General features: G+C 40.2%; 1 protein-coding gene across 1 annotated transcript; it reads right to left on the bottom strand.

The window, feature by feature from the left end:
* Window positions 1-1,412: 1,412 nt before the first annotated feature.
* arvcfa (ARVCF delta catenin family member a) lies at window positions 1,413-16,292 on the bottom strand. Its single transcript, XM_070924230.1, has 16 exons — window positions 16,272-16,292; window positions 12,698-12,874; window positions 10,890-11,494; window positions 8,691-9,169; window positions 8,420-8,603; window positions 8,200-8,317; window positions 7,460-7,628; window positions 6,762-6,779; window positions 6,545-6,616; window positions 5,479-5,606; window positions 4,424-4,574; window positions 4,153-4,345; window positions 3,642-3,753; window positions 3,090-3,177; window positions 1,777-1,853; window positions 1,413-1,505 (listed from the first exon to the last, which is right to left on the bottom strand). The coding sequence occupies exons 1-16, from the start codon at window positions 16,290-16,292 to the stop codon at window positions 1,413-1,415; spliced, it is 2,685 nt and encodes an 894-aa protein (XP_070780331.1).
* Window positions 16,293-27,765: the final 11,473 nt, after the last annotated feature.

The raw sequence follows: 27,765 nt of genomic DNA, 5'->3' as shown, positions 1-27,765 counted from the left end.
ATAATTGAATAGATTTGTGTTTTTTTTGGCCAATGCACCTGCAGTTTGGCACAGATTCGGCCTCTTTGGAGCTCTGTTAGGCTAGTGGTTTGAAAACTTGCATATCATTGTATTGAGTGCCAGACCTCTTTTGCAGCTGACAAATGCTGCAAACTGGCATTCAGCCTAACATGACCCACCTTTGTAGTTGTGTTTGTAATTGTGATTAAGCCACAAAGTCCTTCTACAGGGCATGTTCGTCGTTTGTGTGTGCCCTGTGTGTACTCTGTGTGGTGTGACTAGTAGTGGAAATTAGCCCTGGCTGTGAACACAACAGACAACAACACAAATGCTTAACATTTTCATTTTGACCATGACGTAGTGGAATTTGATAGAGGAATATCCACCAGTCACTGCCTATAAGGATAACTCAGCTGAACTTAATTTTCTATCTACCTATTAATTTAAGCCTGCTCAGAGCACATAAAAGTGGGGTTGTTTAATGTAACAGGTTCCTACTGATAAAATGGAAGAGGGCATAAAATTCAATCTGTAATACAAAAAGAGAATACAAATAAAAATGAGAAATTATGCACATCATTTATTTTCATTTTTCATTCAGCATCGTAATGCAAAAAGGACCACTGCCAAGCAGAGTTGTATTGAATGTAGGATCACTTACCGGTATTAGCTAATACACATCAATAACTTTTAATTAATAACATGGGTATTACAATAAATATTACAATATAAATACCTTCATTTAGAATATTAACAGTCCTTTGTTACACATTTACAATCCCTTTTTCCCTATCATGAAACAAATGGAATAGAGAGGGTTTGCTAATGACCACACAGTCTAGTCTGATGGCACGTTTGTCAAGAATAAACTGAATTCAATATGATTTGGATGTTTTTGATGACTAGGCCAACAATAGCCCTAATCCTAATTATCTCAAACACTGGCCAAAAGTATTTTTAAAATGACTTTATGTCAGAATCTTCTTTAGCCCAGAACCCATGGGGATGGACAACAACAGATCCATGTCACTTTAGGACTTAACAGCTTGACAAACTAGAAGTATTATAAATGATCTCATACCTATGTAGCAGTAAAATTCAATTGTACATGTCATGTATTCTTTGGAGTCATGATTTATAACAGTTTGCATATTTTGGCTATTTCAGATGTCATACATAATCCATCATGAGTCTCAGACGTACAGTATATCATCCATCGAATCTATTTCCAAATAACCTCCATAATAAATACATGTAAAGGTTTGGCACAATATTTCCTGTAAACAAAGGAAATTATTTTAAATGAACGTGTTTCTCCTGTACAAGAATGATCAAACGGCACAAATCCGTATTTCACCAATGGAAAGTGTCTCTACAGGATTTAACCGGCTTGACTGGCCGTGTTGTCATGTTTACACCCAGGAGTCCAGTGGTGGAGGTTTGTTATCCATGAGGCCCACTGCAGGCCTGCCAGCTCTGATGAAGTGCTTTCTCTCACTTATCCCCTAGGTCAAGAAATATGCAAGAGAGAGAAATATGCAAAAGAATACCGTCGGTGTTAGTCAATTTGCATGAAAAACACTGACAGTTACTAACACAATGAAGTCACAAGAGAATTAAACAAAATCCTGTTAAACAAAACTGTTACCTCATCTGCTTATCCTCCATACCAGGGATAGGTAAGGAATGATAATCCGTTTTAAGGAAATGAGGCTATAAACAAAACACATTTTTATGTGCTGTCAATGATTTCAGTACATTCAAATGGCAGATTACCTGGAGAGTGTCTCTTTCCACAACAGGCCCTTTTCCATCACCAACTCTATCATTTGGCTCTAAGCTGGAATACACATCTGCAAGGGAAAATTATAATAATATTAGCAGTACAGAGTATGGCAAAGATGTAGCAAAGTGGTGTCTTGGAAATAGAGAGAAAGAGAGAAAAGAGGTTTCATAGGGAAACCTTTGTCAACCAGTTAACTGTAATAAGTAGCCTTGCTTTTGGAAATTGTGGGTTCAGTCATTTCAGAATAAAACTATATTCAAACTTCTCTCATTAAATGGTTCAATAACGGTTCTGCCCCTCAAATCAAAGAATGTTTTGTCACAAAAGTTTCATTATTAGAACCTGTCAGTTAGCTAGCTTGTTAGACGTCAGTTAAATGTCAGTTACGGCAAGGTGTTGGCTAGCCAATTAGTTAACCTTGTAACTAGCAAACGTTAACTGTCAACTAAAAATTGAAAAAGTTCCCTAATTTAAATAAACTAGGACAATAACAATACAATTACAAATATGCTATAGCTTTTACTTCTATCTACAGGAGCCCATCAACCCAACACCAACAGTAATTTTTCATAACAGACCTTTTGTCGTTTTTTTGCGTGAAATTGACTTCAACAATGAATCAATTATCAAAATTGTTGGGCATGTTCAATTTGTTGCATTTCATTACTTTATTTGGTGATTCTATATTGAACTGTTTAGGGGAGCCATATAGAATTTAAAAATGTTTGATATAGAACCACTTGTTTTGAGAGTGTATACTGCAGACACCTGCAGTAAAAGGGCTCATCTATTCGTTTCAACTGAAACAACAGAGAGAGAAACAGGCGAATGCAATGGAATAATTCATTGAGTAGTTTATAGCCATTCCCCTCTTAATTCATATTTCAAAGGGTGTTTAAGTTATGTTCATAATTCATAAGGAAGCCTTAACATAAAATCCCTGTTTTAGTGGGGAAGCTAGAGGTCGCTCTTGACGTGGAAACTCTGTGCCCTTTTGGAATAACGTTCAAATGAAATGTGACTGGTGATGCGTGAGCCTGCCCTGCCTCTGGGAGACTGTTCAGGCTAATAAGCCAAGTCTGTGCACTGATAACCTTGGCAGCACATCATCGGTTTAAGGCTCTGTTTCAGAAGAATATGGTCTGGGACTGCAAATGGCCATTTCTTTGTCCCTGACATGACAAGAACCACAGTATGTTTAAAAGCATTTTTCTTTTGTTCCCTGAGCTAGAGGACAATTTCCTCATTTAGATGAAGGTTTAATAACATTTTGCTGACAAATTGCACACAATGATTTGCTGACCTTGGTTTTTGTCCATGAGAGGCAAGGTGATGTCATCGCCGCCTTGCTTTCCACTCTTGGATTTTTTAGTCACTCCAGTAGTTGTTGGCTTTGAAAGACAAAATGGATTATGTTACTGGATGACAACCAGAATTTGATGTTTTATTTAAAAAAGTGTAAAAAAGGGCAATACAGTGGTATTGATTAGAATGACTTGTACTGAGTCTTGGACAGTAACACACCTTTTATTTTTCTCCATGTTTGAAGCAACAGATTATAAGCTTAAATGTACTGATCCCTTTTACACCCTGTATAAAGGGCTTGTGTCCGGTACTGTACACATGATTTCCTGGGTTTAAATCAAGCCCAAATATCACTGTCCCCACTTTTCCTTTTATCTGACAAAAAACAGATTTCACAGTTGAACACGTTTGTTTTTTCCTTATCCATGTTTGACAACCATGTTATTTCTCGACACACACTACAGTTTGTACAGTCATGCAACATCAAAATAAAAGCTGACTTTGTCTATGTTCTTGGAGTTTTAAATACCAGCAAAATAATAACAAATACCTTAAAGTGGCTCTTGGTCCAACCAGCCTTGTTCAGAGTGTTTCTCAGGTCCTTGTAGGCCCATATTGTCTGGAGCACATGCGAAGCTGCCTTGGTCTCCCGTACTGATTGGCTGACAACAAATCATTAGACATTGTGGTAAACAACAGAGGACAGCTCTGAGACAATACTGTCCCAATGATTAAAATCAATCTGATTGCTCTGGGATATGATACTTATAATATCATGAGCTATTGCATCGAGGCAGTGTCAGAAGTATAAACAGACATTAAGCAGTTGCAGCAACATAATCTATAAAAAGCAATGCAGTTTCATCCTTCCTTCCTTTTTTCCACCTTATTTTGACAATATTTGAGACTTTTACTTTGGATTTCAAATTACTGTTTAGCAAACTGTACCATTATTGTTTGATCAATTTAGCTTTTTATTGTTTAGTTTGGAGTGCAGTACATATTTAGACATTTGTGTAAAGGTATGAAGTTTACAATTTAGTTGAAAGACATTGAAGTACCTTGACTTGTTGATGGACACCAGTTTCTGCACAGCATGACCCTGTATGAGCGTTCGGGCATTCTCTGGGCTATCTGTGATGATCTCATGGATAGTGTTCAGAATCGACACCACAGTATCTCCATCAAGATTCTTCGCTGGGTGCTGCTGCCCACATGGCAGATTACCGACAAGGTCCCTCAAAGCATAGCTCCCTGTACATGGACAACATAGCAAAGTTAGAATGCAGGTGTAGAGCCATGTGCATGTAGATGAGAGTTACAAGCCTGTACCTATTAGGTCTTTATTCCTTCTGTCCATCGCCAGGTTGCGAAGAGCAATAGCCACAGCTCGCACCACTTTGTCTACATCAGAGCGCAGCAGCTCCACCAGAATAGGCAGCCCTTTCTCTTTTCTCACTGTGGCCCGGATGTAGCTGGACCACTACACACAAACACAAAATATATAGCAGCTGAGTGATGGCCGCCTGTGAGATTTTGCTTTTGGGGCCATTGTTCATATCTTAACTACCCACTCATTTCTGCACCTTTACAAAACCACTCATATCACCACTAGTACAATATCAAAATAAACTATCAACTAAAGCATAAGTAAGGACTAAGATATATTCTCTCAACTGCTCTCTTGTGTATGATGCAACTCAATTTCAAAATCTAAGGATTGTAAAATCTTTTAATCTGAGCGCAGCCCTAGTGTTGATCTTAAATTATAGTGACATTCATGGCACAGTATATTTGGGCAAAGCACATTATTTGACAGACCTATGGATCCACATAGCAGTAAAAGTGATTTTTGATCATGCAGGCTGGTGACAAAGTCAATCTAGAGAGTCCAGCTGGATTATGATGACCAACCCCACATCTCCCTCCTTCTGCACACTTGAACATTGAAGCAGCCTCAGAAACACAACCCAGCCAGCCAAGAAAAAAGCTTTGGGCATGGAGACCGCCAAGTAAGGACCCTGCACAGCGCAGACTGACTTAGAGGATAAATCCACCCCCTAAATTGAACTGATATTTATTTACGGTCCAGCTCTATTCTTAAACTGAACAGCAGAGAGAGATAGTGACGATGTCATTTGGAGATAAATCCTGGATCTGCTCCAAAGACAATGTATGAGGACACTAGGACACTATGAAAGCAGCCATGGCCATTTACTATGAATACACATGAGTACACTGGGCCAACAAAGTGTCACTTGATAACCACATCAATTCAAAACTTTAATGCTCCAATTTCCAGGGACCATTCTGATGTTTGGGATACACTCCACAATCACAATCCCTGTGTAAAGAGTGTAAGACTAGCAACTATTCCATCCACTCACCGCCCAGTGTCCCGCAGCGAGGTTCTGCAGCGCTCCTGCGGCCGCCTCCAGGGTGTTGTGGTTGTGACTGCAGGTGAGAAGAGAGAGGTAGAGCCTCACCACCTCTGGCTGGTACAGCAGCTCCAACCCTTTAACAGGAAAGGCAGAGAAAGTCAGGGATGAAGTTCAAGCGCTGGCAAAGTGCCTGCCTGACCATCAGTGGCTAAAGACTCAAATGATGGTGTAGTTAGAAAATGCATATACGTTAACATTGTTCCACAATTTCTTCTATCTAGGTTAGTAGGCAGTTTCAGTAGAAAAACTCTACGCAAGAAAATTACAACTCTGTCAGACTCCTGCAGAGGGTTTTTTTGTACTGAGCCAGTGGAGGCTGCTAGACGGCTGACAAGTAGTATAAAGCTGACCGGGGACCGTAACATGCTTGTCATTCTGATTTACATTCACTGGCTGGAGTGTGGGAGGCATTAGGCTTAGTTCTGATCTCTGTTCTAACAGCAGCCAGATCCACACATACAGTACTCAGCCCTACAGTGCTATTGTGATTTTTTTCTCTCACAGATTCTTTATACAGAAGGCATTCATGGCTAAAAGCAGCCAAAAGGACCACACAAAAGTAAAGGAAGTTTAGATCAGTTTAGATCAAAGATCAGTGTCCATGGGTCAAGCAGTATCTTGAGGAAATATTCCTCCTCTAGATTTTGCCAGATAAAAATGATATCAGTCTTTCATGTGGGTCATTTTGATTTAGTAATGAAACTCTCCTCAAGTGGTGCAGGTGCTGATGTGTGGCTTTGCATTTAAATGAATTCTCTTTCAGGCCACGCCAACGTCATGCATACAAAGCAAATAACATAACCCAGAAAGCATTTACTGATGCTTGATTATAGTGCAGCATGATGATGATGATGATATGATGGAATCTACCTTTAACCTATTAGTAATAAGTCTAATGTATCGCCTACTTATTTCCAAATGTCACTGTAAGTCATACTGCAATCAGTATATGTGTTGAATTTAAAATGTAATGTTTTATGTGAGCTTGATATTACATTTTTCAAGTATATACCTTTCATTTGTTCTGTACGTTTTGGTAAATCCAATGTACCGTATTTTCTGTCCATAAATCCATTTTTCCAACCTGTACACCACAGATACATACATGCACACAAACACAAACACCAGTTGTCATTATATCAGTATGCAGGCAGTTAATGTCAGCAAATGTGGTATCTAATCACAATATTACTGCCATGAAAATATTCAGGAGTAACGAGCAGACTGACCTTGATTGAACCACTCCTCTGATGAATATGGTTCGAAGGGAAAAAAAAGAACAATGTCAAAGATTAGTTTGTGCTGGAAAAGGACATAGCCTCCATGTGGTGAGACACAGGCGAACTGACAGTATCAGGTTAATGTCAGGGACGCATTTGTCACTGTTGTGCAATTAGCTGAAAGGTTAGCATTGGTGAAAAGCCACAAAACTTTAAATCACAATTAACTCTAGCCCTCTTGTTTCTCCTGCAGCACAAATGTCTGCAACCTATTAATTATTGTATATCAGCTGTAATTCGAACTGTTAGTTATATGGGTTATGCATGACTACCACAAAGTTTTTCACAGTTTAAAAACCTTCTTGCTTGTTACATCAGTTGCATGGTGTAAAATCACATAGCTGATGTAACAAAGTATAAACAAGAATTTTGGAACCTGGCACTCTTCCCGCAGAGAAAAATATACCATCAGCTCCTGCATGTGTAGGGTTCTGAAATATTCAGGCTCTCAATGGCCTAAAAAGGGGCAAGAAATGTGAAATCTCTGCTGGAAGCCAATGTACATTTTCAAACAGAGAAAATGGTTGGTTTACAGAGACACTAAATACAGCTGTCAACAAGTGTGAAAGTGGAAAATAGATCCTATTGAAAAATAGAAAATGTTGTAATGATTATTGTGATGTCATCATGTATGATAGCCTACCAACCTTTGGGTCTTTTCCCTCCAAAACAGTCAGGCTCATTCTTCTTCTTCTGGTGCCCCACTGCCCTCATCAGATGATTGGCATGGGGCTCCTGAAATCGCTCTGTTCCTGGTATTTCTTTGTGAACATGATAGGACAGGTTTCGTAGGATGCAGACGCAGTTCTCAACTGACTAAATGGAGGGACAATGACAGAAGATTTCAATTTAAATTCTAAGGAAATGTGAAAATTTGGTTAACCCTATCCATACTTTGATTACTTTGGTGATTACTTGCATTAAATGTCTGAATCAAATTCAGTTGTGTACTGGCTATTAACTTATTTTAGATGCTAAATCAGTGAAGTATGAGAAAAGATTAAGAAAAAAAAAGTTACTACTCAACGAACAAAAGTATTATTTCCCGACTTAAAGCCACTATGAAAAGGATTTTAAAATTCTGAATTTGGCTTCCCTCAATGGCTGTATCAAAAAAGTGGCTGTGGCAGAGCGTAATACAGACTAATATATTGCCTCCCGCTCCAACCCACTGATCCAGGTTCACTGAGATGAACAGGCTGAGAGCAACAGAAATCATTCTCACCAAGATTTATTCTTTTTTTCTACAAACAAAAAACTTCCTCTGCCATCGGAAATTCTACATATAGTGGCTTTAATAGCTGAATAAATGTTCAGAAAAAATCCATTGTGGGTTGAATTTTTTCTTGAGTTCCTGACTATAAGTAAGAGTGATGACTTCACTGACCTTATTGTCAGTGTCCTTGTTGACAACAGCTGACTGAAGGGCATGAAGGAGCGCGTCCACCAACCCCTCACACTCCCTCAACCTCTGTCGAGCCTCCGCCCCATCTGAGCTGGCATTCCTGCAGAAAAAACTTTGTTAGCAAAGCTGCAAGAACTACCTCCATCAAAAGTCAGCTTTTATTAGCTGTTCTCATGTGTTCCACGACAGCAGCCAAGGTTACCTCAGACATCCAGAGGTGTTCTTGAAGACTGTGGTCCACTCAGCGCTCAGCAGTTTGGAGGGGTCGGCTGAGTCTCTCCTCCAGCCTGAGTGTGGGATGATGATCTCATCAGTCAGTGTTTGAAGCCCGTTGTTGATGACCATCATCTTCAGCGGCTCATGTGAGGAGAGGTTCCACAGTGTGCCTGCCGGGGAAAGAATACAAAAGCTGTAGAAATAAAATGAAGGGTTGCAGTTTATGGCTCGACGAGGACTCAGGAGCTGAGCTGTACCTGTAACTAACTCTTTGACTTCCATGCTGCTAGACTTCCTCAGTAGTCTGACTAAAGCTTGGATGCCATCACAGTTCTTGATGGCCATTTTATTACTGTGGTCTTTTCCGTAGGATATGTTGCGCAAAGCACCACAGGCCTTGCGGTGGACCTCAGCTTTAGGGTGGTCCAATAATTCCACCAAGATCGGCACCCCATTCAGCTGGCGCACCTCCTGCTTGATGCGGTCGTTCTCATAACACAGGTGCTGCAAATAGGCGGCAGCATTGGACTTGACTGGGTCCATGGGGTGGCTGAGCATCGAGATCACCTCATGTAGGTTGGGGTCTCTCCAGCGTGGGTCTCTGCGGATGCTGTCCAGGCTGACCATGCTGCTGCGTTTGTGGGGGAACTGCAGGGTCTGTGCTCGGCACATGGCCTGGAAGAAAGGATTCAGGTTCCCCTCCAGCTGGGCCATGAAAGCGTCATCATAGCCACCTCTGAAGAGACAGAGAACGTCATGCATGCATGTTGGGATCATTCCATGAGTGTTAATCAACATTTTGGGAAATACACTTTCTTGCTGAGAGTTAGAAAAGAAGTTTGCTACTACTATCTGTACAAAAAAATATGAAGCTACAGCCTACAGCCAGCAGCTGATTAGCTTAAACTAAAGACTGGAAACAGGGGAAAACAGCTAGGCTCGCTCTATCCAAAGATATAAAAAACACCTTCCAAAAGCATAACTAATTAATGTCTTGTTTGTTTATTCTGTAACTTGTCGTTTTTATGGGGGGTTATATGCTGCACTATTTCTTGGCAGGACAGTGACATCCTGGAGTCATTAGAGAATTATCAGCAAGAAAGTGAATAAGTGTTTTTCCCAAAATGTCGATATTAACTATTCTTTTTGTATTCAACAGTTTGAATGGTATTTGTGAGTGTAATAAACTGGGCTTCAGTGAGTTTAACAGCATAAGCGAGTGGCTTGCATCTTTTGTTAACACCTCTGTCACTTTATATGGGCTAAGGAAAAGCTTCTGGCAGGCAGTCACAGGTGAAACCTCCTTATTTATCGACTTTGCAGCAAGCTGCCATTCCTGATTGATACCAACTTAACTGCTGTCCATCTGTCTTTCTATTGTCCGGGCTGACAGGATAGAGGCGACTACTGGGTGTCTGTGCAGCAATATATAGTATTATCACAGCAGGTCGTCTGTGATAAAATTGGCTGGAGTGTGGATTTGTTCTTTGTTTAGAGTTTGTTCATACCGTTGATTTGTTCATCCACTTTACTGTCTGCTTCTAACCCCCCCCCCCCAAAAAACATGTTTGTTACTGTGGCAGTATATAGCACTACACACATCCACTCTTTCCCTTTTCTCATCTCACATTTTAAAACAAAATGGCATTTCAGTTGGATTATTATGCAAATTTAGGACCACGCATGGAAAAACAATGACATTTAAATGTTTTTGCATTTTAGTTTTTCATATATTATGCATCTTCATTCATTCATTCAAAGCTTTTGATAAATATATTATATCACTGACATTAAGTTAAGTTAAGTTATTTTGTGTAAAATAGAACTGGTGGAATGACATTTATGAAATCCTGCCTGTTGAAAACGAGGTACATCATGGAGTTAAATTAACTTGGTATGAAGGCATTTGGTCATATTTACCTCACATACAAAATTTGTTGTAACAGTGTGTTCCTATTTTCCTGTTATAAAAACAGTTGTGCTGTTGTTAGTTTATTCTTGCTGTTAATGTCAGAGGTGAATTGAATTCTAGTCGCTGTTTAGTAGCCTTTGCTAAAGGTGATCTCATTATCAGGGACCATATTGATGTTTCAGTGACACAGACTGAGTATCCTTTATGTTGTCCATGTCTGATTTAAGAATAGAAAACGTTTAATGAGATCAAAGATTGACCTTTACAAAACGGACTCCATCCCAAACTTTCTACAGAGGAGAAGGTTAGCATAATCATCATTTTGCATGGAGATACATTTTAAGACTTGGTATTTTTTAGTGCACTTTAGTAACAAAGCAACACACAAATGTTACTGATTCACTTTCCCAAGGCCCTCTCAAAGAAGTATAGGGGCTGATCTGTATTGGAATTTACATCTAGGTAACATCGAAACCCCAAGAGTCCTTGAAACCTTCTCCCCTTTGGGATCAATGAAAGTTTATCTAATGTACTGTCCTCTTACCTGGTTCTGGAGGGCTCCCTGAGGAGCTCCATGGTGGTAATTGGCCTGAACTGGTGGATTCCCCCCAGTGTTGGGTAACTGGCAGCTGGGTGGTCAGTCTTCATGTCCAGAGGGTTTTCTCCCCGTTCGCTGAGGCCGTCATCTTCCATCTGGCTGCTGAGACCTGCAGGGGCGTAGCTGTCCCTGAGGAAGGGTAAGGTGTAGTGCGCCCCTGGCTGGAAGTTCTTGGCAGGCCAGTAGCCGTGGAGGGTGGCGCGGGACAGGCTTCCATACCCTGCACATATGTCACCACCGATGCCTCTGTAGCTGTCAGGGAGGGTGTACACTCTGCTCTGCCTGTCTGGGTTCACTGGCTGAGGCTCCCCAGGCTCAGGATGTGGGGGTGCTGTAGTAGTGCTGCTGGTTGTTGTGGTCACTGCAGCAGACTCAGAGGGTTCAATGTTTGCTTCAGGAATAGGTGGCTCAGTACGAGTGTTATCTTGAACCTCTGGAATGGATGTGAGATCAGGTGTGTCTGATGTCTGGAGGTTCTCCTGCTGTGTCTCTGATGAGTCTTGGGTCTCACTGGGGACCTGTTCGCCCTCTTGTTCCATGGCCTTGGACTCCTACAAGGATTGATGCACCACAACTATTATCTCTACGAAATCTAATCAGAATCTGTGTTAGTCTTTAAAATCCCATTTGTCTGAAAGGTCTCAGGTTTCCTTCCTCCGATTAAATGCCACCAAATTGGTGTGTTTACAGCCAGAGCAGGAACTATTTGGTCTAAATTCACTTGGAATGCATCAAAACATGTTTCTGTTACCTGTTACAGTGTATGTTTATCTCTTATCTAAACTGTACAGGCCACCCCAGCTCATTTCTCATAGCGATGATTAATCCTCATCATATCAGCTCTTCCCTGGCTTTCTGAGCCACCAGTAAATAATGAATTCTTCTTTCCTGCCAAAGAATAATGAATTTCCCTTGTTGAAAATGAGTTTAGATTGGACTCTGATGAAACAACTTGAGGTCCAGCCACTGTTTAGATGCAGAGTGAATTGCAGGACATTTAATTGTCTGGTTTTAGCAAATTGACTCAGATTTTAACTCTTTCCAAGCAGACTGTGAGCAAAAGCTGTTATTTTAAGACACAAGGCACAAAAAAGCAATTACTTGCTCGCCCTATCAGTGTAACTGAAATTCAGTGTTATAACCCCGTCTGTTGAACTTTACAGTGTCTGTGATGGATGTTTCATACAGATATTTCAAGAGACCAGACTCATAGGAGATACCTCGGGTGAAATGGGAATGGTTTTGGTTGTGAATTTTGACTTTCTTTATTTTTTTTAATCCTAAAATTTCCTTTAGGATGCATACATTTTGTATATTGCTTAAAACACATTTTGGTGATAATGGATACAAAAGTAAAGATAAAAAGGAGGTTTCAAGAGAAGTATGGAGTCACAGAGGTGACAAATGGCTCTTATAGGCTGACGATTCAAGTATAATTGAATAAATAAATAAATGATACATTAAGTAAAATAACTTTAATTGATTATGAAAATCATTAAAATATCTTTTTGAATTTTTTTCTTTTACATCAAATCAGATGTAAAATGAAAAAAAAAATTCTCAGGTACATTGCCAATTTAGCTATAGGTTCATGTGTTAAAAAACACATGTATTATCATTTCTAAAATGTTTTGAGATAAATAAAAACAGAAATCTTCTGTGGCATTTAGACGTTTTTTTCTAAACTCTGCTATAACAAACTGTAGGAAGTCAGTAGGTGGTGACAAAGTGTGACCAAATATAACGTCATGAACCTCAGTGTCTGTCTGCTGCGGGGTGTCGGTCTCTGTAGAGCTCTCATTGGTCGAGGTCATCACAGAGGCGATGGAAGTGGGCGTGTCCAGTTCGTCATTGGCGGATGGGTTATCCAGAGTCGGCTCTTTAGCCTCCTGGGACAAAGATAGTGGAGGGGGCCCCTCTGAACTCTGCTCCTGAACCACACAGACAGAAATGAGTAAGGCACTGTCACTAATCAGCATCACTCCAGCATCACTCGTGTGTTTTATGTTCATAATGTTTACATTATACACAAATGGAGAAATGATTAAGGGGTAGACGACACCATGATAGTGCACCATGTCATTAAGGCTGTCTTCACATGATAAGGGAGCTGCACTGAGAGCTCAACTCCACTCCATTCTCTTATAATTTGTATAATTTGAAACATGAACTGTTGAAGTCATGCTGAAAAATGCCAATGTGCACACTTGTTTTCAAATTAGATTCATATGTCTGAAAAATCAGAGACATTTTTCTGTGTTTAAGCTTTTTGGTGAGCTGCAATCTGACTGTCCATAGGAAAACAATACTCAAGCCTGTGCAAAGCAGATCTGCCAGTGATCATGTGTCGACAGCAAGACAGCAGAGATATAATAAAGGATGAGAGATGCCATTTACCACTTATTTAATTAAGTGGTTTCTCCAGTGTCATATCCTTGAGTGCAGACTAAGATGCATAATATATAAGTCAGCTTATCTCTATCAGGTAATAATTGTTTTAAAGTATGTTATTGGCATAAGTAGTTTGGTTATTAATTACATGTGCACTGGAGTGTTCTTTCATTTATTTTTGCCATAATAGGCAATTCCTTAACTTTCTGGCTCAGTTCCTGTTCAAGTTTGCCACTAGCCAATTTTAAAATGGATGAAATTATCGTCCAACTTTCAGTGCACTTGTCGAAACTTTTGTAATGATTTCAGGGAGCAGATTTACTTCTTTTGATAAGTACAAAAACTGACAGGAGAACGCATTTAGTAGGTCAACTCGTCTGGTGGAAATCATACATGAGATGAAACAATATCTGCATTGTCATCTGTGTCTGTATTGGACAAAATAACCATTGAAATTATTGGTTATTATCGGTTAAATCTTTCACTTAATTGTTAAAACTGGCCATTTCATAGACATATCTTTATGCTTTAATCCCTTTAAATAGATGTTGACATTCTCCATTGTGTTATGTAAGAATATATAAACAGGGACGGATGTGAGCTGTCAGTTATTGTCAGTATTTGGTCTGATTTACCACCACTGATGCCTGAATCACTGACCCAGCTGCTGCTGTGGTCCAACATATGGATATTTCTGTAATTTCCACTTGTTTATTTCAAGTAGAACTTAAATTCTCTTTTTTTTTTCTCGACAAAATGGGTTTCATTAAGCAGAGTGGATTAATTATTCAGCATCTTGGTCTGAGAAAGAACTGGGGGCAGTATTTGACTGTAAACACATTTTGTGCAGATTTTCTAACATACTTCACATTCATTTCAGCATGTTTACAAAAAATCAGCTCCCCACTCTAATGATCTCAATCAATATCTGATTATCTGATACACCTTTTTTCAGTATTGAGGGCCTTCTGATTGCAGCTGTTGAATTTCTCCAAAATCTACCACAAACAATAACGCAAACAACCCATCAAAACATTAGAGAGTATAATTAAAAGGTTTTATTGTGGAGAAAATCAATTCCACTGTATCATTTATGACCCATTCTACTTTTTGAATTTCTTATCCACTCTCTAAATCAATTTTCATTTTAAGAAATATGACACAAGTGCATACAGTCTCACCTGATATGTTTCACTCAATAGCACAGCCACAATATGCCGAATAATGTACTGAGATAAAAACCAAATAAGCTGTTAAATCTCCCCAAACTCTCTTCTTTCTGAGGCTGCGGCATTAAACTGAACAAGTGCTGAGAACTCAACTCCACTGCATTAAATCAGGCTGCAGTGAACAGCTGACTGAATGTGGAGGGAGAGAGCTTGATTCGCTTTCCAAACACCTCACCAAACACAAGAGCCCCTCATATCCATGTAGAAAATGTGTCAGAGGGACGAGGAGATGAAAGGGTCACACAGGAGAAATTGGCAGCAGGGAGACGATCCCGGCTTGAACACCTCCGGGGGAGGCTGATTGGATATTGTTAGGCAGCATTAAACGAACGCCTGGCCAAAAGACAGACGGGGTACTACTGTCCTCTACAGACAGCTTGATTAAGGATTTGGAGGACAATAATAGGCTGGACAGGGGCCTGTGTGCTGTCCCCGTCTGATTCAAGCTCCAGGGAAGGCCAGGCCTCTGAGTCAAAGCTCATTTAAATAACTCACTGCACCATCACTAACCAAGTGTGTTCACAGAGCCAAATAGGTCGAGATGATGATTCTGAATCTGACTTAGCTTCAAAAAAGCGAGGTATGTTATATAGATGTTAGGTGCAGCGATGCAGAAGACAGAATGACATGATTAGCATCTTGTTCCCGTCAACTCTCAGTATTGAGGCCAGCTGCAGCCAGGGTATTATTTTGGGAGACACAGAGTCTGATCTAATGCCGGGCAAGTTCAGATTTTGGTGTCCAGCTCAAGGGCACAACAGGCACAAGCCATGATTCAAACTTGTCACAAATCCATTGCAGAGAGACACGATGATTTGAAAAATGGGCACTCTCGATTGCAACTAATTCAGTGGGGCAAAGTCATTTTGTAGTGATCAAACTTGAGAATGAATTAGCTTTAACAGGCGCTTCGTCTTCATCAAACTCTGGGACGGGAAGAGTAATGCTTCCACAGGATAATAAAACATGACATCAGCCCACTGATGTCAGAAGACATTAGTCACAACTTTGTCACAACTCATCTGCCCTCCACTATCTGTTGCATGTGATGCTCATATTGGTCACTGTACATTTACAGAATGTGTTCCTGCACATTGTGAAGCACAATGGCACTGAAATGACTGCAGGAGCCCCATTGTCCATTATGCAATGCATCCTGTTTAGCCATAATTCAACCAGGCTGATCTATTTAGAGAAAATACTGATGGAAAATGACAGCCCAGAAGAAAAAAAAGGAAAAGACAGATATTCATTGTCAAAGTTTCTATTTTCACTCCTGGCTGTGCTCTGATCCTCAAATAGTTAAATGCTGCATGGTCAGATTTAATGTCTCTGTGATACATCATGGCAATACACTTACCAGAGTGTGTGCAGCATTTTCCCCCTGGAGGGACAACCTCTTCTCATAATGCAATCAAAGATTATCCCCCCCTTATAAGCTTGCCTATGCATTTCCACACATGCACAGCCATGCGCGTGCACACACACATACACACTTGATGAAGATGTTAGCATCATGTCCCCATGCACGCAAGGAGACTGCACCGAAACAGCAGTAGAGAGGCAAGGAGGTGAAGCGATTGATGCCTCCTTCATTCATCATGACAGAGGCAGAATGCAAAGCTGTGGAGGGCTACTGTTCTCTGCAGGAAGACAAAAAAAAGAGGGAGGGTACAGAGCAAATAGAGCCATTCCACCACACACTTACCTCTTTCACTTCAGCAGGCATTGCCAAATCTCTTCTGCGTCCCCACAAATGATGAACAAGATGCGTCCCCCAGTGAGACGTCTGTTTCTCTGCCTCTGCTGAATTGTTGCCTTGACTCTCCCTTTGAGCATCTGAAGCAGTTCAAACATGAGCAGCCATCCTTCCTCCCAGCTCTCACTAACACACGTCCGCTCTCTCTCTCCCCCTCTCTCTCTCTCTCCCTCCCTCTCTCTCTCACTCTCTCTGCCTCTATTTCTTTCTCTCACAAACACACACTAGACGCACCATGCACACATTTGCTCAACACAGACGTCCACACACACACACACACACACACACATATATATACACTGAGAAGCAATAAGCGCTGGGTCTCTCTCTCTCTATCTCTCTCTCTCTCTCTCTCTCTCTCATTTCTGCACTCCTCTGATGTGTGCTGCAGTTAATGTGTGCGCTATTAGCAAGGTGCTGAATCAACTGTGTGATGCTGAGCCTGTGAATGGCTTAGGTAAGTGCAGAACCCTGCAATCCCCGTGCTCTACCCATATTTTCTGGCAGCCTTGGTGCACAGGCAGAGTACACACATGCACACACACACACACACACACACACACACACCGTTCCCTGTGGGCTCACAAGCAGATGCAGCTGGAGCATAGAGCAGCCCGCAATAGTTCAGTCCTATGTCACCCATGTGCAGCATAATAAAGGGTGAGTGATGGGGTATGGCGGGATGGGAAGGTGCATAAACACTGCATGCAGCACCAGGCAGAGACACACACTTCATACCGAACCAGCAGCTTTACTCTGCAAACTGTACCAAACACACACAGCACCTTCTCATTGTCATTTGGTAGAAGCATAGAAATAAAACAACAGGGAATGAATGTCCTGCAGGCAGGTTAGGTAACTGCTCCACCTGTTTTTTAAGATATCGGCACCATAACATTTTGAATCACTCATTGTAGTTGTCTTTTGAAGGCTCTTTCTCCATGTAGCATGTATTACATCATTTTTTAAAAGGAGTCTCAGATCAGCTGAAGTGGTCTGATATAATCACAGTTGATGAACTGAGACAAGATCCACTGCTCCACTCAAACAAATACAAGATCGTGATGGAAGTCCATGTCTTACTTGTTTTCTCAATCCAGGACATCTTCCAGTTTCAGACCACTTGCACTGAGACAGCAATAATCCAAGTAAAAACAATGATCCACAGAGCAGTGCTCTCTATCAGCCATCTCTCTTATTGATTTAAGAGAACCCCTCAATATCTTGGAGCATTTAGAAATCCTAACTGGCCTCTGCCGTGTTTCTTTCCTTTTGGTTTGTCTGAACTTTGCTAATAGACTGCAGTTTTTGAAGCTAACACGTTTTGGTTTGTTAAGGCTCAGTCAGCCTTTTCTCATATTCATTTTATGTAATCCCTTGTTGGTGATATCTTTCACTGTATGATACCTCCTTGATAATATAATTCAGAATATTCACACATCAGTACAGTAGCAACAAAAACCGGTGAAGTAAAACAAATTAAATGAAACCTGAATTTTTTGTTTCAGACATCAAAAGATAAGTGATACCTTTAATCAGTATATCAGTTAAAAGCTCCCTCAAAGTGAAGAGTAAACACTTCCTTTAAAGCCGATTGGTTACTGCGCACGCCGCATAACCGCAATGTTGCCGATTTGATTCCAGCCAGCGACCTTTGTTCCTGTCTGCCTCTTCACTCTACATTGTCCAATAAAGGTGAAAACATGAAAAGAAAAAATGAAAATTTGATCTCTCCATACTGAAATCAAAGCAGCATCCATGAAACAGCATGTTTTCACATTAGAAAGATTTACTGACATGCGAAAACAGATCCATTTGTTCCAGAAATGATTACTGCTATTCACTGCTCTCCCACTGTTCCATCTCCACACTCGAAAAATACAAGTTCCATCAAATGGAAAATACCAGCATTAAGTGTCTTAATGGTTTTGGGTCACAGGCAGACACCAGCGCAGCTTCATCACACTAGGTATTTTTATGTAACTGTTTGATATTCTAATAAAGGATTTTTTTTACTAAACTGCATTTTGAAAACTGAAAAGCCAATAGAGATACAGGGGAAACATGAACAAAGCTATCCAATGCAGACATAAAGAAATATACATATTTTCATTAAAAAGAGAGGCATTCAACAAGGATGTCTGGTCTCCCAAACTCTTTCAAATATATGTTTTTTAAAAAAAGTATCAAGAGCATCTCTATCACAAATAAAAGCACTATTATTAGCCGGCTGGCAGATGACATAAGCACCTGAGTCTCTGGTCTCCACTTAAACCAAATGAGTGTTGCTACCTATTAAATCTTGTGTGAATGTTACAATCTATGACATACCATGTTAACAGACAAAAGTCTACAGCTATAGCAGCTCTGTGAGGCTGCTGCTTTGAGCCTTTGTAGCCTAAAGTTCATCATGTTCATGGCCATCTTTACCTTTAGCGTGTTACCATGTTAACATTTTCTAATTAGTGCTAAACACAAAGCACAGCTGAGGCTGATGGGAATGTAATTAGTTTTGCATTTGGTCATAAACCAAAGTATTCGACAAAATAAAATCTACCGCATGCTGGTACTAGATGAAAAGTCAGAGGATCCCCAAAGTGATGACGATTCATCCTGAGGGGGACATGAATGTGTGTTCAAAACTTCATGACAAACCTTTTAGTAGTTGTCAAGACATTTAACTCAAAAACACAATTTTCAACCTCATGATGGCGCTAGAGGTAGAATCAGGGGACCATCAAAGGCATTAACAGTCATCCTCTGAGAAACATTTGGTACATATATATGAATATATGTACATATATATGAATATATGTACCAAATATCATGGCAATACATCCAGTGGTTGTTGAGGTATTTCAGTCTGGACCAAAATGGTGGACTCTCTGACTGACATTGCCACCCACTGAGCCATGCTGCTAGTGTGGCTAATAACAAGGTGAAATACAGAGCAATGGATAACCCTCTGATCAAAGCTGCTGAAGGATATGAAACCATTCTTCCACAGGAAACATCATTTGGTGTTTTGATGATTGTGATGTAAAATGAGCACGGGTGCACTATAAGCTATTCTTACAATCCTACCTCTAGCCTTTCCTCCATATCATCCATAAATATGTATTTTTGTTTTTTAGCACTGTTCCCTCTCCAGATAAGACCACCATTCACTGTGACAACTGCATGTAAGCTCCAAAAAATGACCAGATTTAGTTTCTGAACTTGCTCTCCTCGAGAAGTGAAGTCAAAAATCAAGCAGAAACCCCCAGAGGTGATTGGGAGTCAGCGTGAGACAGCGTGGAATGACACCTTAGCTCAAGAGCTGAAAATGTCACTCATGATGGATGAGACCTTTTTATACATAAAATGAATTATTCTGGTTTTATTGACATTTTCGCAGGGGTGTAAATTTCCAGAAATGACTTTGAGTTTATCACACTTAATGTTACAAAATGTCAGCTGTATAGATCAGCGAGCAAAAAATGAATGATTCATTCATTTTGAGCCTCTTTCTGCTTTCGAGCTGCTAAACTTTACCTGATACCACCTCCCACGACACAGACACGTTAAAAAACAAGTCTAAACCACAACGTTTCCTTCAAGGACTTCCTTCGGCATTGTCTCCAGGCTGGATAGAGAAACTGCTTCATTGTTGGAATGACAGTGAGAGCTGCAGTGACACAAACAGTCTGTATCCACCTGATAATCACACATCTTCCAGTGTGTCAGCGCGTCTTGCTTGCAGGCCCTGTCGTTTTCACTGAATTGCTTTTAACTTCTAGGCACTAGCATGAGCTAGCCCTCCCCACAGAGAACTCATTACTCAGTCCATCCAGTTAAGTGGCTCTTCTGGATTTAAACCCCAAATGACTGTTTGCTCTCTGTCACCCGTGTGTGTCCTGACACACCAACTGCCTTCATGGATACCCTGCCTGAAGGTTCGTCTCCTTCTTTGGGACCCGTCTCCTTTGGGTCATGTATAATTACTGTACATGGATTAAACTACAACAACGTGTGTCAGCTTTACAACACCTCCCTGCCTTTATTTCAGTTGACATACATTGTGTCAGCCCACTGTCCTTAGGCATCATCCCACATATAATGGACGATTGCGCACCTCATGATTTACGCTCTGTGTAAACATTCAGTGCCAATCCAAGAAGCACTGTGCCTTCCCTAACCTTAACACACCGTAGCTGCCATGTGCAGACATTGTAGAAAGAAACAATTTTAAAAAAAACGTTGGCATTGAACTTAATCTGATAATCCAATATCAACGCTTTTCTGTTTAATTCGTTCTTCAGTTCAGCACTTAACAGATCTGTTCCAAGCATCCCTTATTTTAAAGCCACTCTGTATAGATTTTGAACATTTGCAACTTCGTCTCCCCCCAGTGGTAGTATCATGAAAGACAAAAAGTCATCACTTGTCAAAAACTATGCTGTGTTTTGATATTTGCAGCTCTTCTGGATTTTTGAAGTTACAATTCTTTAATGTTTCTCCTCTTGCAATTGCATGTGCTGTGTCCATGGGCAACACCACATCGACAGCTCATTCATATTTTCTACTGCATTTGTGTGACTTTTGCTCATTTATCGCCCAATTCAAGTGGACTTCATTAATGAATACTGCAGACGAATATTTGTTTGCATAGAATTATATCCTGTGTTAATTGTATGGGCTTTAATTCAAATTAGTTCAGCATTCAATCAAGTGACATTTACTTGTGCATCCATTGCACTTTGTGAATCAAAGCATTTTGCATCCTTTTTACCATGCATCACACAAGAATCTGACGTATTTATCTTCATATCTTACATATTACAGATAGATCGGCTGAATGGAGTTGATCTTAATGCTCATAAAATGTCTCATATCCACTCAGGGTCTGTGGATGGAGGTGGAAAAAAAGTACATAGGACAGGAAAGGACTCACAATAGGATGGAAATGATTATTCAACATGGCTTTATATTCACTGAGATTACTTTACTAAGGCTCTCAGCAGTCTTAAAAATCTTACCGGGAACACATCTCACATCATAACAGCCTCCTGAACCTCAAGGACCTGCAGACTTCTTTGTGTGTGTATCATATGTATGAGTGACACATGTAGACGATATTAAGCAAACAAGATCTGTACACTATATTATATTAATAGCTCCTGTAAATTTAATGAAAAGTTGTAGTTGCGGGGGATGAGCAATCCTGTTTTTTATTTTGTTCATCAAATAACTTCATGTATCCTACTGCAGCCTTGGTGTTGCTCTCTCTCTCCCTCCTTTTACCCTTCATCTTGTTTTCTCCTTAACTTGTGCAGTGTTGATCAAAAGAAATGCACAGACATTCCTAAAGAAATTGTAGGTCATTGCCTTGTTTGTCTCCGTGCGCCTGAATGTACAAATAAATGTTCTTTACTGAGGAAATACAACAAAGAACACGGAAGACTTAAGGTAAACATTTGTCACACATCAAATGTACTTTTTTTACTTGCTGAGGCCATGACACACGTGACCGTGAGACATTTAGTCTGATAGTCGTGACTGCAGGGATCGTGACAGTGTCAGCCAGGTTACGAACCCTGTTTTCAAAGTACAGCGCCAGCGTGTTATCAACTTGATCCTAAAATGGAGGAGACAGAAGGTACGGCAGCTTTAAATCAACTATGTGTAGATATTTCATGTGATTATAGGATCTTTTGAATTATTCTGATGGCATATGTTTTTGGTGGTAGAAAAATGAGACACACCCCGTGACAATTGGTGCAGTCCATGTGTTATTTTACCGTGTTCTGGAGTCAGAGAAATGGAGAGTTGCAGTGAGCCACAGAGAAATGTTTAATTCTATACATGGTGGCTTTAAAAACCTACAGGCTCAAATCTCAACAGCCAACAAGGTCCCTTTGTAGTAAGAAGTAAAAGCCTGAAAGTTAAACCCTTCCAGAGAGGTCTTCTCTGTCCAGTGGTTGAAGGCTAACCAGTGCAGTGCAAAGTATTCGTCCATTTAATTCTCAAAAACAGATAAATTGCAAGATTTTCTATGTAAAAATCATCAAGTTGGGAAGCTTCATAGTGTAAGATGCATACTGTGCATTTTGTATTCATCTGGTTGCAACATCTTGGGCATGGGATTATTTTTGAATGTTATCACCCCACCCCATATTTCATAGAACTCTTCAGTGTTTGCTATCTGTTTACTAACTAATAAAAAGACAGCAAGTATGCCTTAAAGGCATCGTCAGCAGCAACTTACCCTGCACACTCTGTTGATGGCACCAAGGACGTTCTGTGTTGGGATTAAAATGTTTTAACTTCCAACTTTTTTTTTCCTTATGGATGTCATGTTCTCATTTGTGGACTCTTAGAAAATTCTTTCATTATGTTGCTTTCCTACATATTGTGATTTATTCTCTGCTGCCTGACCTGATACCATTCACACACACACACACACAAACACACACACACACACACACACACACACACACACAGGAAACAATTTCAAAAAGAATAAATCCTGTTCTTCTGAGTGTTTTGACAAATCTGAAAGTGCAAAAGCGGACACACATTTCTGCAACCGCACGCCTCAGCTTTATGTGTAAATGCTGTTTTATTGCACCTGCACAGATGATGAACTCTTTGTCATCACCACAGTAACTGGATAGTACATTGCCTCTACCATGTGACAGAGATGAATGTAATTATTGCTGCCTATGATCTACACATACTGGGATGAACAGAGGGGGTACAGAACAGCATAATACACAGGATCTGTCGACAAACACCCACATAGAAAAAGACATATTACATTATAGTGTGAATGGTGTTGTATTAATTGCAATGAAATGCCCACACAGTCTTTGGTGCTCAGCAGGGCATTTCACATCTTTTTCCTGTGGACTCTGCCACACACAGGCACAGTCAGTGCAGATTTTTGTCCTAATTAAACCCACACACTGCTCACCTCTGCTCTGTTCAGGCTGGCATGGGCAGCTGAGGCTAATTCAATTTAATGCGGAGACAAAAACATCTATGAAGAGTTTACAAAAAAATAGGATGTTGGTGCCAGCGGTGAGCTGAATGCTGCTTGTATGTCAGATGGCGCTGCCACACAGAGTGCATAATAACACCGGAAATACCAGAAAAGGTCAGCAATTCGGCTTCAGAAGAGAAAGGTCACCTTTCATTTTCAGTCAAATATTCAAAGGACATTTAAGTTAAGTGCACAAAAACTGTTCTATTTGCAGACAGTGATCCTCAAATCTGTATAAATTCTGCTGCTTCTGGAAAGTATCCAGTCACATTGAGAGTTTGCCCTCAGACTATAAATGACAAAGCAACACCTGACCTCCTGACTTTCACATCGACTTACTGCTGCACCCCCTTGGTCAGCTATAGGAACAGCAATAGCTGGATCACCCATATAGAGAACAACTTCTCCTGAAGCAGCACTACAATACATCCCTTCCCAGTGATTTGATAAATAATGTAAATATTATCGAATACACTCCCCCTACCCCTCCGAGGGAGAAACAAGCCTGGGTGCTATCAATCTAACTCCTCTTTGTCAAGTGTCACTGCAGCAAGTGCTTAATCACAGCAACAGAGAGCCCCAGAGAGGAAATGAAATGCATCAGTGGCACTGCAGCTGAAAATGACAATCAGCCAGTTCAGCGATGCCTCTGATGATCAGGCATATCAATGAGCTGAGAGAAAGAGACTGAGAGAGAGAGAGAGAGAGAGACACTCGCTGCTACAGAGAGACTCAGCGGCACAAATGTAGGTCAGTCTGCAGCATCTCTACAAGTATCATAAAAGATTTAAGTGACTTGGAGATTGATGGGAATGAGCAAACTCATGTCAAGAGGTTATCATGAGTCCACATTCCTCGGATGAAGCCTCACAATTATTTGCTCTTTTTTTTTTTTACTGCTCTGTCTATCATGATATCATTCATCTAGATGCGAGAAGAACCATGGCAACACAGAGCAATCTGTGATCCAGAGGTAGAAAAAACTGAACATGATTAAACTCTTGAACAGCAATCACTGGTTATTACGTTTTTGGCATTATTATTAGGTTTAATTTGTGAGGTCACAACCCTTTTGGCCATCTCAAGGTCTAGAATGAGGACTAACGAACAAATTAATGAATATGCACAAATTAATTTTAGGTGACGATAAAGGTAGAGGTGAAGTTTCATAAGAGTTATGCTTCTATGTAATTTAAAGGGTGAGTTCACCCAAATAACTGTAATTTTTGCTCCTGTTCATACTCACAAGTACTCACAGATCACGAGTTAATTATTTAGTTATCTCGAGATTACAAAGCTGGTTTTCTCATGATAACTGGTTAATATATCTCGTAGTCTTCTCCTTGAATGACAAGGACTGATCTGAATGTTATCTCTAACAGAAAAACAATGCAATTTCTGAAGTACAGTCTGATGCATTGATCAATAATGGCTACTGCTTGATTTGACATTTTCCAGCTTAAATCAGTTGCTACAGTTGATGAGATAACAGCCATTCTCGGCTTCCATACACTGATAACATCAGTTTGCAGGCTAGTTAGCTAGTTGGCTGCTCAGCTGCAGCACATTAAACTTCATATAAACTTACCTGCAAATATCACTCCTGTCCATTTAGATGCTGGTGTGGTCCTTACTCTTCAATAAACACCGTCTCCCCATGACTTATAGGCTGTAGCCAAGTTTGTTTAACTTTGTCTCTCATGCAGTACAGGAGCTCAACCTGCCAGGAGCTGTCAATCAAACACAGACACAGACACACCCCTCCAGTCACTATGAACAATATATTAATATAAGAAAAAAATGTTTGACTGCAAAATAGATGACTAAATGTGATTTCAGTTGGACTGTATCTAGGAATGTTTAATGTTTACAATGCAAATAATTGTGGTTTAAAGATCAGCATAGCTATAGTATTATACTTCCAGCATGACTATGAGGACAGCAGTCTCATGTAAGACTTTGCTATGGAGACACGTTGTAAAAATAGCATGATGTAAGACGGAGGGCTTCTCCGACACCACAGTCTGCACAGAATACTTGTGATCCACTCCTCCATAAGTCAACGACTTGCAATCCCTCTTTGCACAGCAGCCTTGTCATTACAGTTATTACCATTTTACCTCCGGCTACAGAAACTAGGATGGGTGGGGGGGTGGCAAAGCAACAAGAAAACAACAGAGAAGAGAGCGAGGAAGAAAAACATCAGTGGAACATCCAAATGTCTATCCTGAGAGTAATTTCTACAATATTAGCTTTGGAAAGATTTTTTTTAACAAACAAGAAAAAGTCAAGCAGAGTCAAGAGTGGACAAGATAACACTGAAATTTCAGCACCAGTACCTCCTTGAGACAAACAACAACTTCAACGTCACAGGAGAATAATAGAAACTACAGGACAAGAACGTCACAGGTACATGTCAGGAAATATATTTGGAAATTGAAATATGTGTAGGAGAGCATGGTTGTAATGTGTTTATTTCTGTATAGTTATAATGGGATTGTGGTGTGCTTCTTTCTGTTAATGATGTACATTTTTACCAAAAGGAAACTCATTAGTACCTTCCTAACTGGAACTGGCGCCATATGGGTAATTAACTGATTTGTTTTGTTTGGCTTTTTTTGCCTTGTTTTTTGGTTTAAACTTTCAATGGTACAGACATTGGACAGATAGAAAAGTTAACTTTCTTACTTATGACTTTCACTTATAGCTTGAGTCATATAAGCCTCTGACATCTACCTGACGCCATCTAATTTTAAAAATGCTTTTTTCATGAGAAAACAACTTGTGTTTGCAGGTTGTTTTCATAAAAACCTCAGAAAAACGCCCACAGAAACACACCTGTACACAAACAAAAACCAGGCTAAATCTCTTCGTCTTCATCTTCATTTCAGTTGGCAAACAACAAAACTGTGCATCACAGCCAACATTTGGTAAGGAGTGAGACAAACACAGCCCCACAAGACAAATCATTATTTATGATCCATAAGGTTAATGACGGATGTTAGGCTAAAGGTAAATTTGAAATGATCGATCACAGAGACGGTTTGAGATGAGAAATGAAAGCTGTTTTTAACTTTACAGTCACACATCCCTCCAGCCTTTTAAGATTTATCCACTGTGATCACCCACTCAATTTCTGGTTAAGAAAAACAATGTTTTAGTGTGGACGGAAGGCTGAAACAGAGAGGAAAAACATGCATTTTGAAATTTGACTGGCTTAATGTGGATGTACTCTGACACACTAAGCCAGCGTTTGCACATTTAACCATCCTGGAGACCATTTTGAAAGAGAACAGAGGGCTGAAGAGTACAAATAAAAATTTTAAAAACTTTGTTGAGCTCTGGTTGACAGATCCTCCTCACTCCCTTACTGTCGTTTTCACAATCTCTTGAGTGAGATTGTGTATTATAATCTGCAACCTTGTTAAACATTTTTTGGCAAGAACAACTGCGCCGATGACTACTGAACAATGTTGTTTACACTTCACGTGTTGCTCTCTGGCACTTGAACTGAGAAGCTTGTTTTTGTTCACGCTCCACATCTTTTGTTGTCGTCAATTCTTTAACTAAGCCTGAACAAGTGAGTCATTTTTACATCCCACTGAATTTACCCGTGTTGAGGGGAGATCTGTCATTATTCAGCTGTGTTGTAAATGTCTGCCAACAGTTTAAATCAGTCAGGGCTTCCAAGCTTTCCTGTTGTCATGTCTGCACTTCCACCTGCAATAAGGTCAAGTGCAACAATAACTCACATGAAAAGCCTTGTCATTTATTGCCTAAACAAAAATGTGCGACTGTCAATCACATTTCAAGGCAATAAAAGTTCCTGCTATTAGAAACATTTCTGTCACAAAGACTCTGAATGACTTACGAGGCTGTCCTGAGACTGAAGGCCAGCCACAGGAGCAGACTTTTGAAGCTGTCTGAAAAGCAACAATGCAAAATCTGTCACTTTATTCCTCATCTGATGCCTCTAAAACATGAAAAACTACCTTACACAGATGCTTTTTTTTGTAGATTAAATGAAAAAAGGCAGAACAAAATTTCTGCCTTGTGAAGGTTTTATATTATTCTATTCATTTTAATGTGGACTACCTGCAGTGATAATAAACTGCTGTGTAAAATGAACCTTTTGGAATATAGGGCACACTTTAGAGCCTCCTCTGGTCTTTTCCATTACTTGCTGCCCTTGACATCGACGACATGCTGGTTTCTGGCATTTCACACACAATAGCATCATCTACTGGAGCTGACTGCCTGACCGACATCACGCCACCTTCTGAAACTGTTCACTAGAGGGTGCCATAAACAAATTCAATGCAGAAAGTGGCATTGCAGAGCCAGTAAATCACTCCAGCTGTACTATCTTCACTGCTACACAAATGGACGCATTTATGCATTGTAGCAGTTTTAAAGGGA

The sequence above is a fragment of the Enoplosus armatus genome, chromosome 18 (assembly GCF_043641665.1).
Source record: "Enoplosus armatus isolate fEnoArm2 chromosome 18, fEnoArm2.hap1, whole genome shotgun sequence".
Taxonomy (NCBI): Eukaryota; Metazoa; Chordata; class Actinopteri; order Centrarchiformes; family Enoplosidae; genus Enoplosus; species Enoplosus armatus.
Note: the sequence above shows the minus strand (reverse complement) of the source record. Positions and strands in the feature narration are given on the sequence as shown.

Excerpts from the sequence above, each read along its gene's own strand:
- arvcfa (XM_070924230.1), bottom strand. The coding sequence starts at position 16,292 with ATGCCTGCTGAAGTGAAAGAG. Across the intron at positions 8,318-8,419 it reads AACACCTCTGGATGTCTGAG|GAATGCCAGCTCAGATGGGG; the intron begins GTAACCTTGGCT and ends TTTTTTCTGCAG. Across the intron at positions 3,178-3,641 it reads GGACCAAGAGCCACTTTAAG|CCAACAACTACTGGAGTGAC; the intron begins GTATTTGTTATT and ends TGTCTTTCAAAG.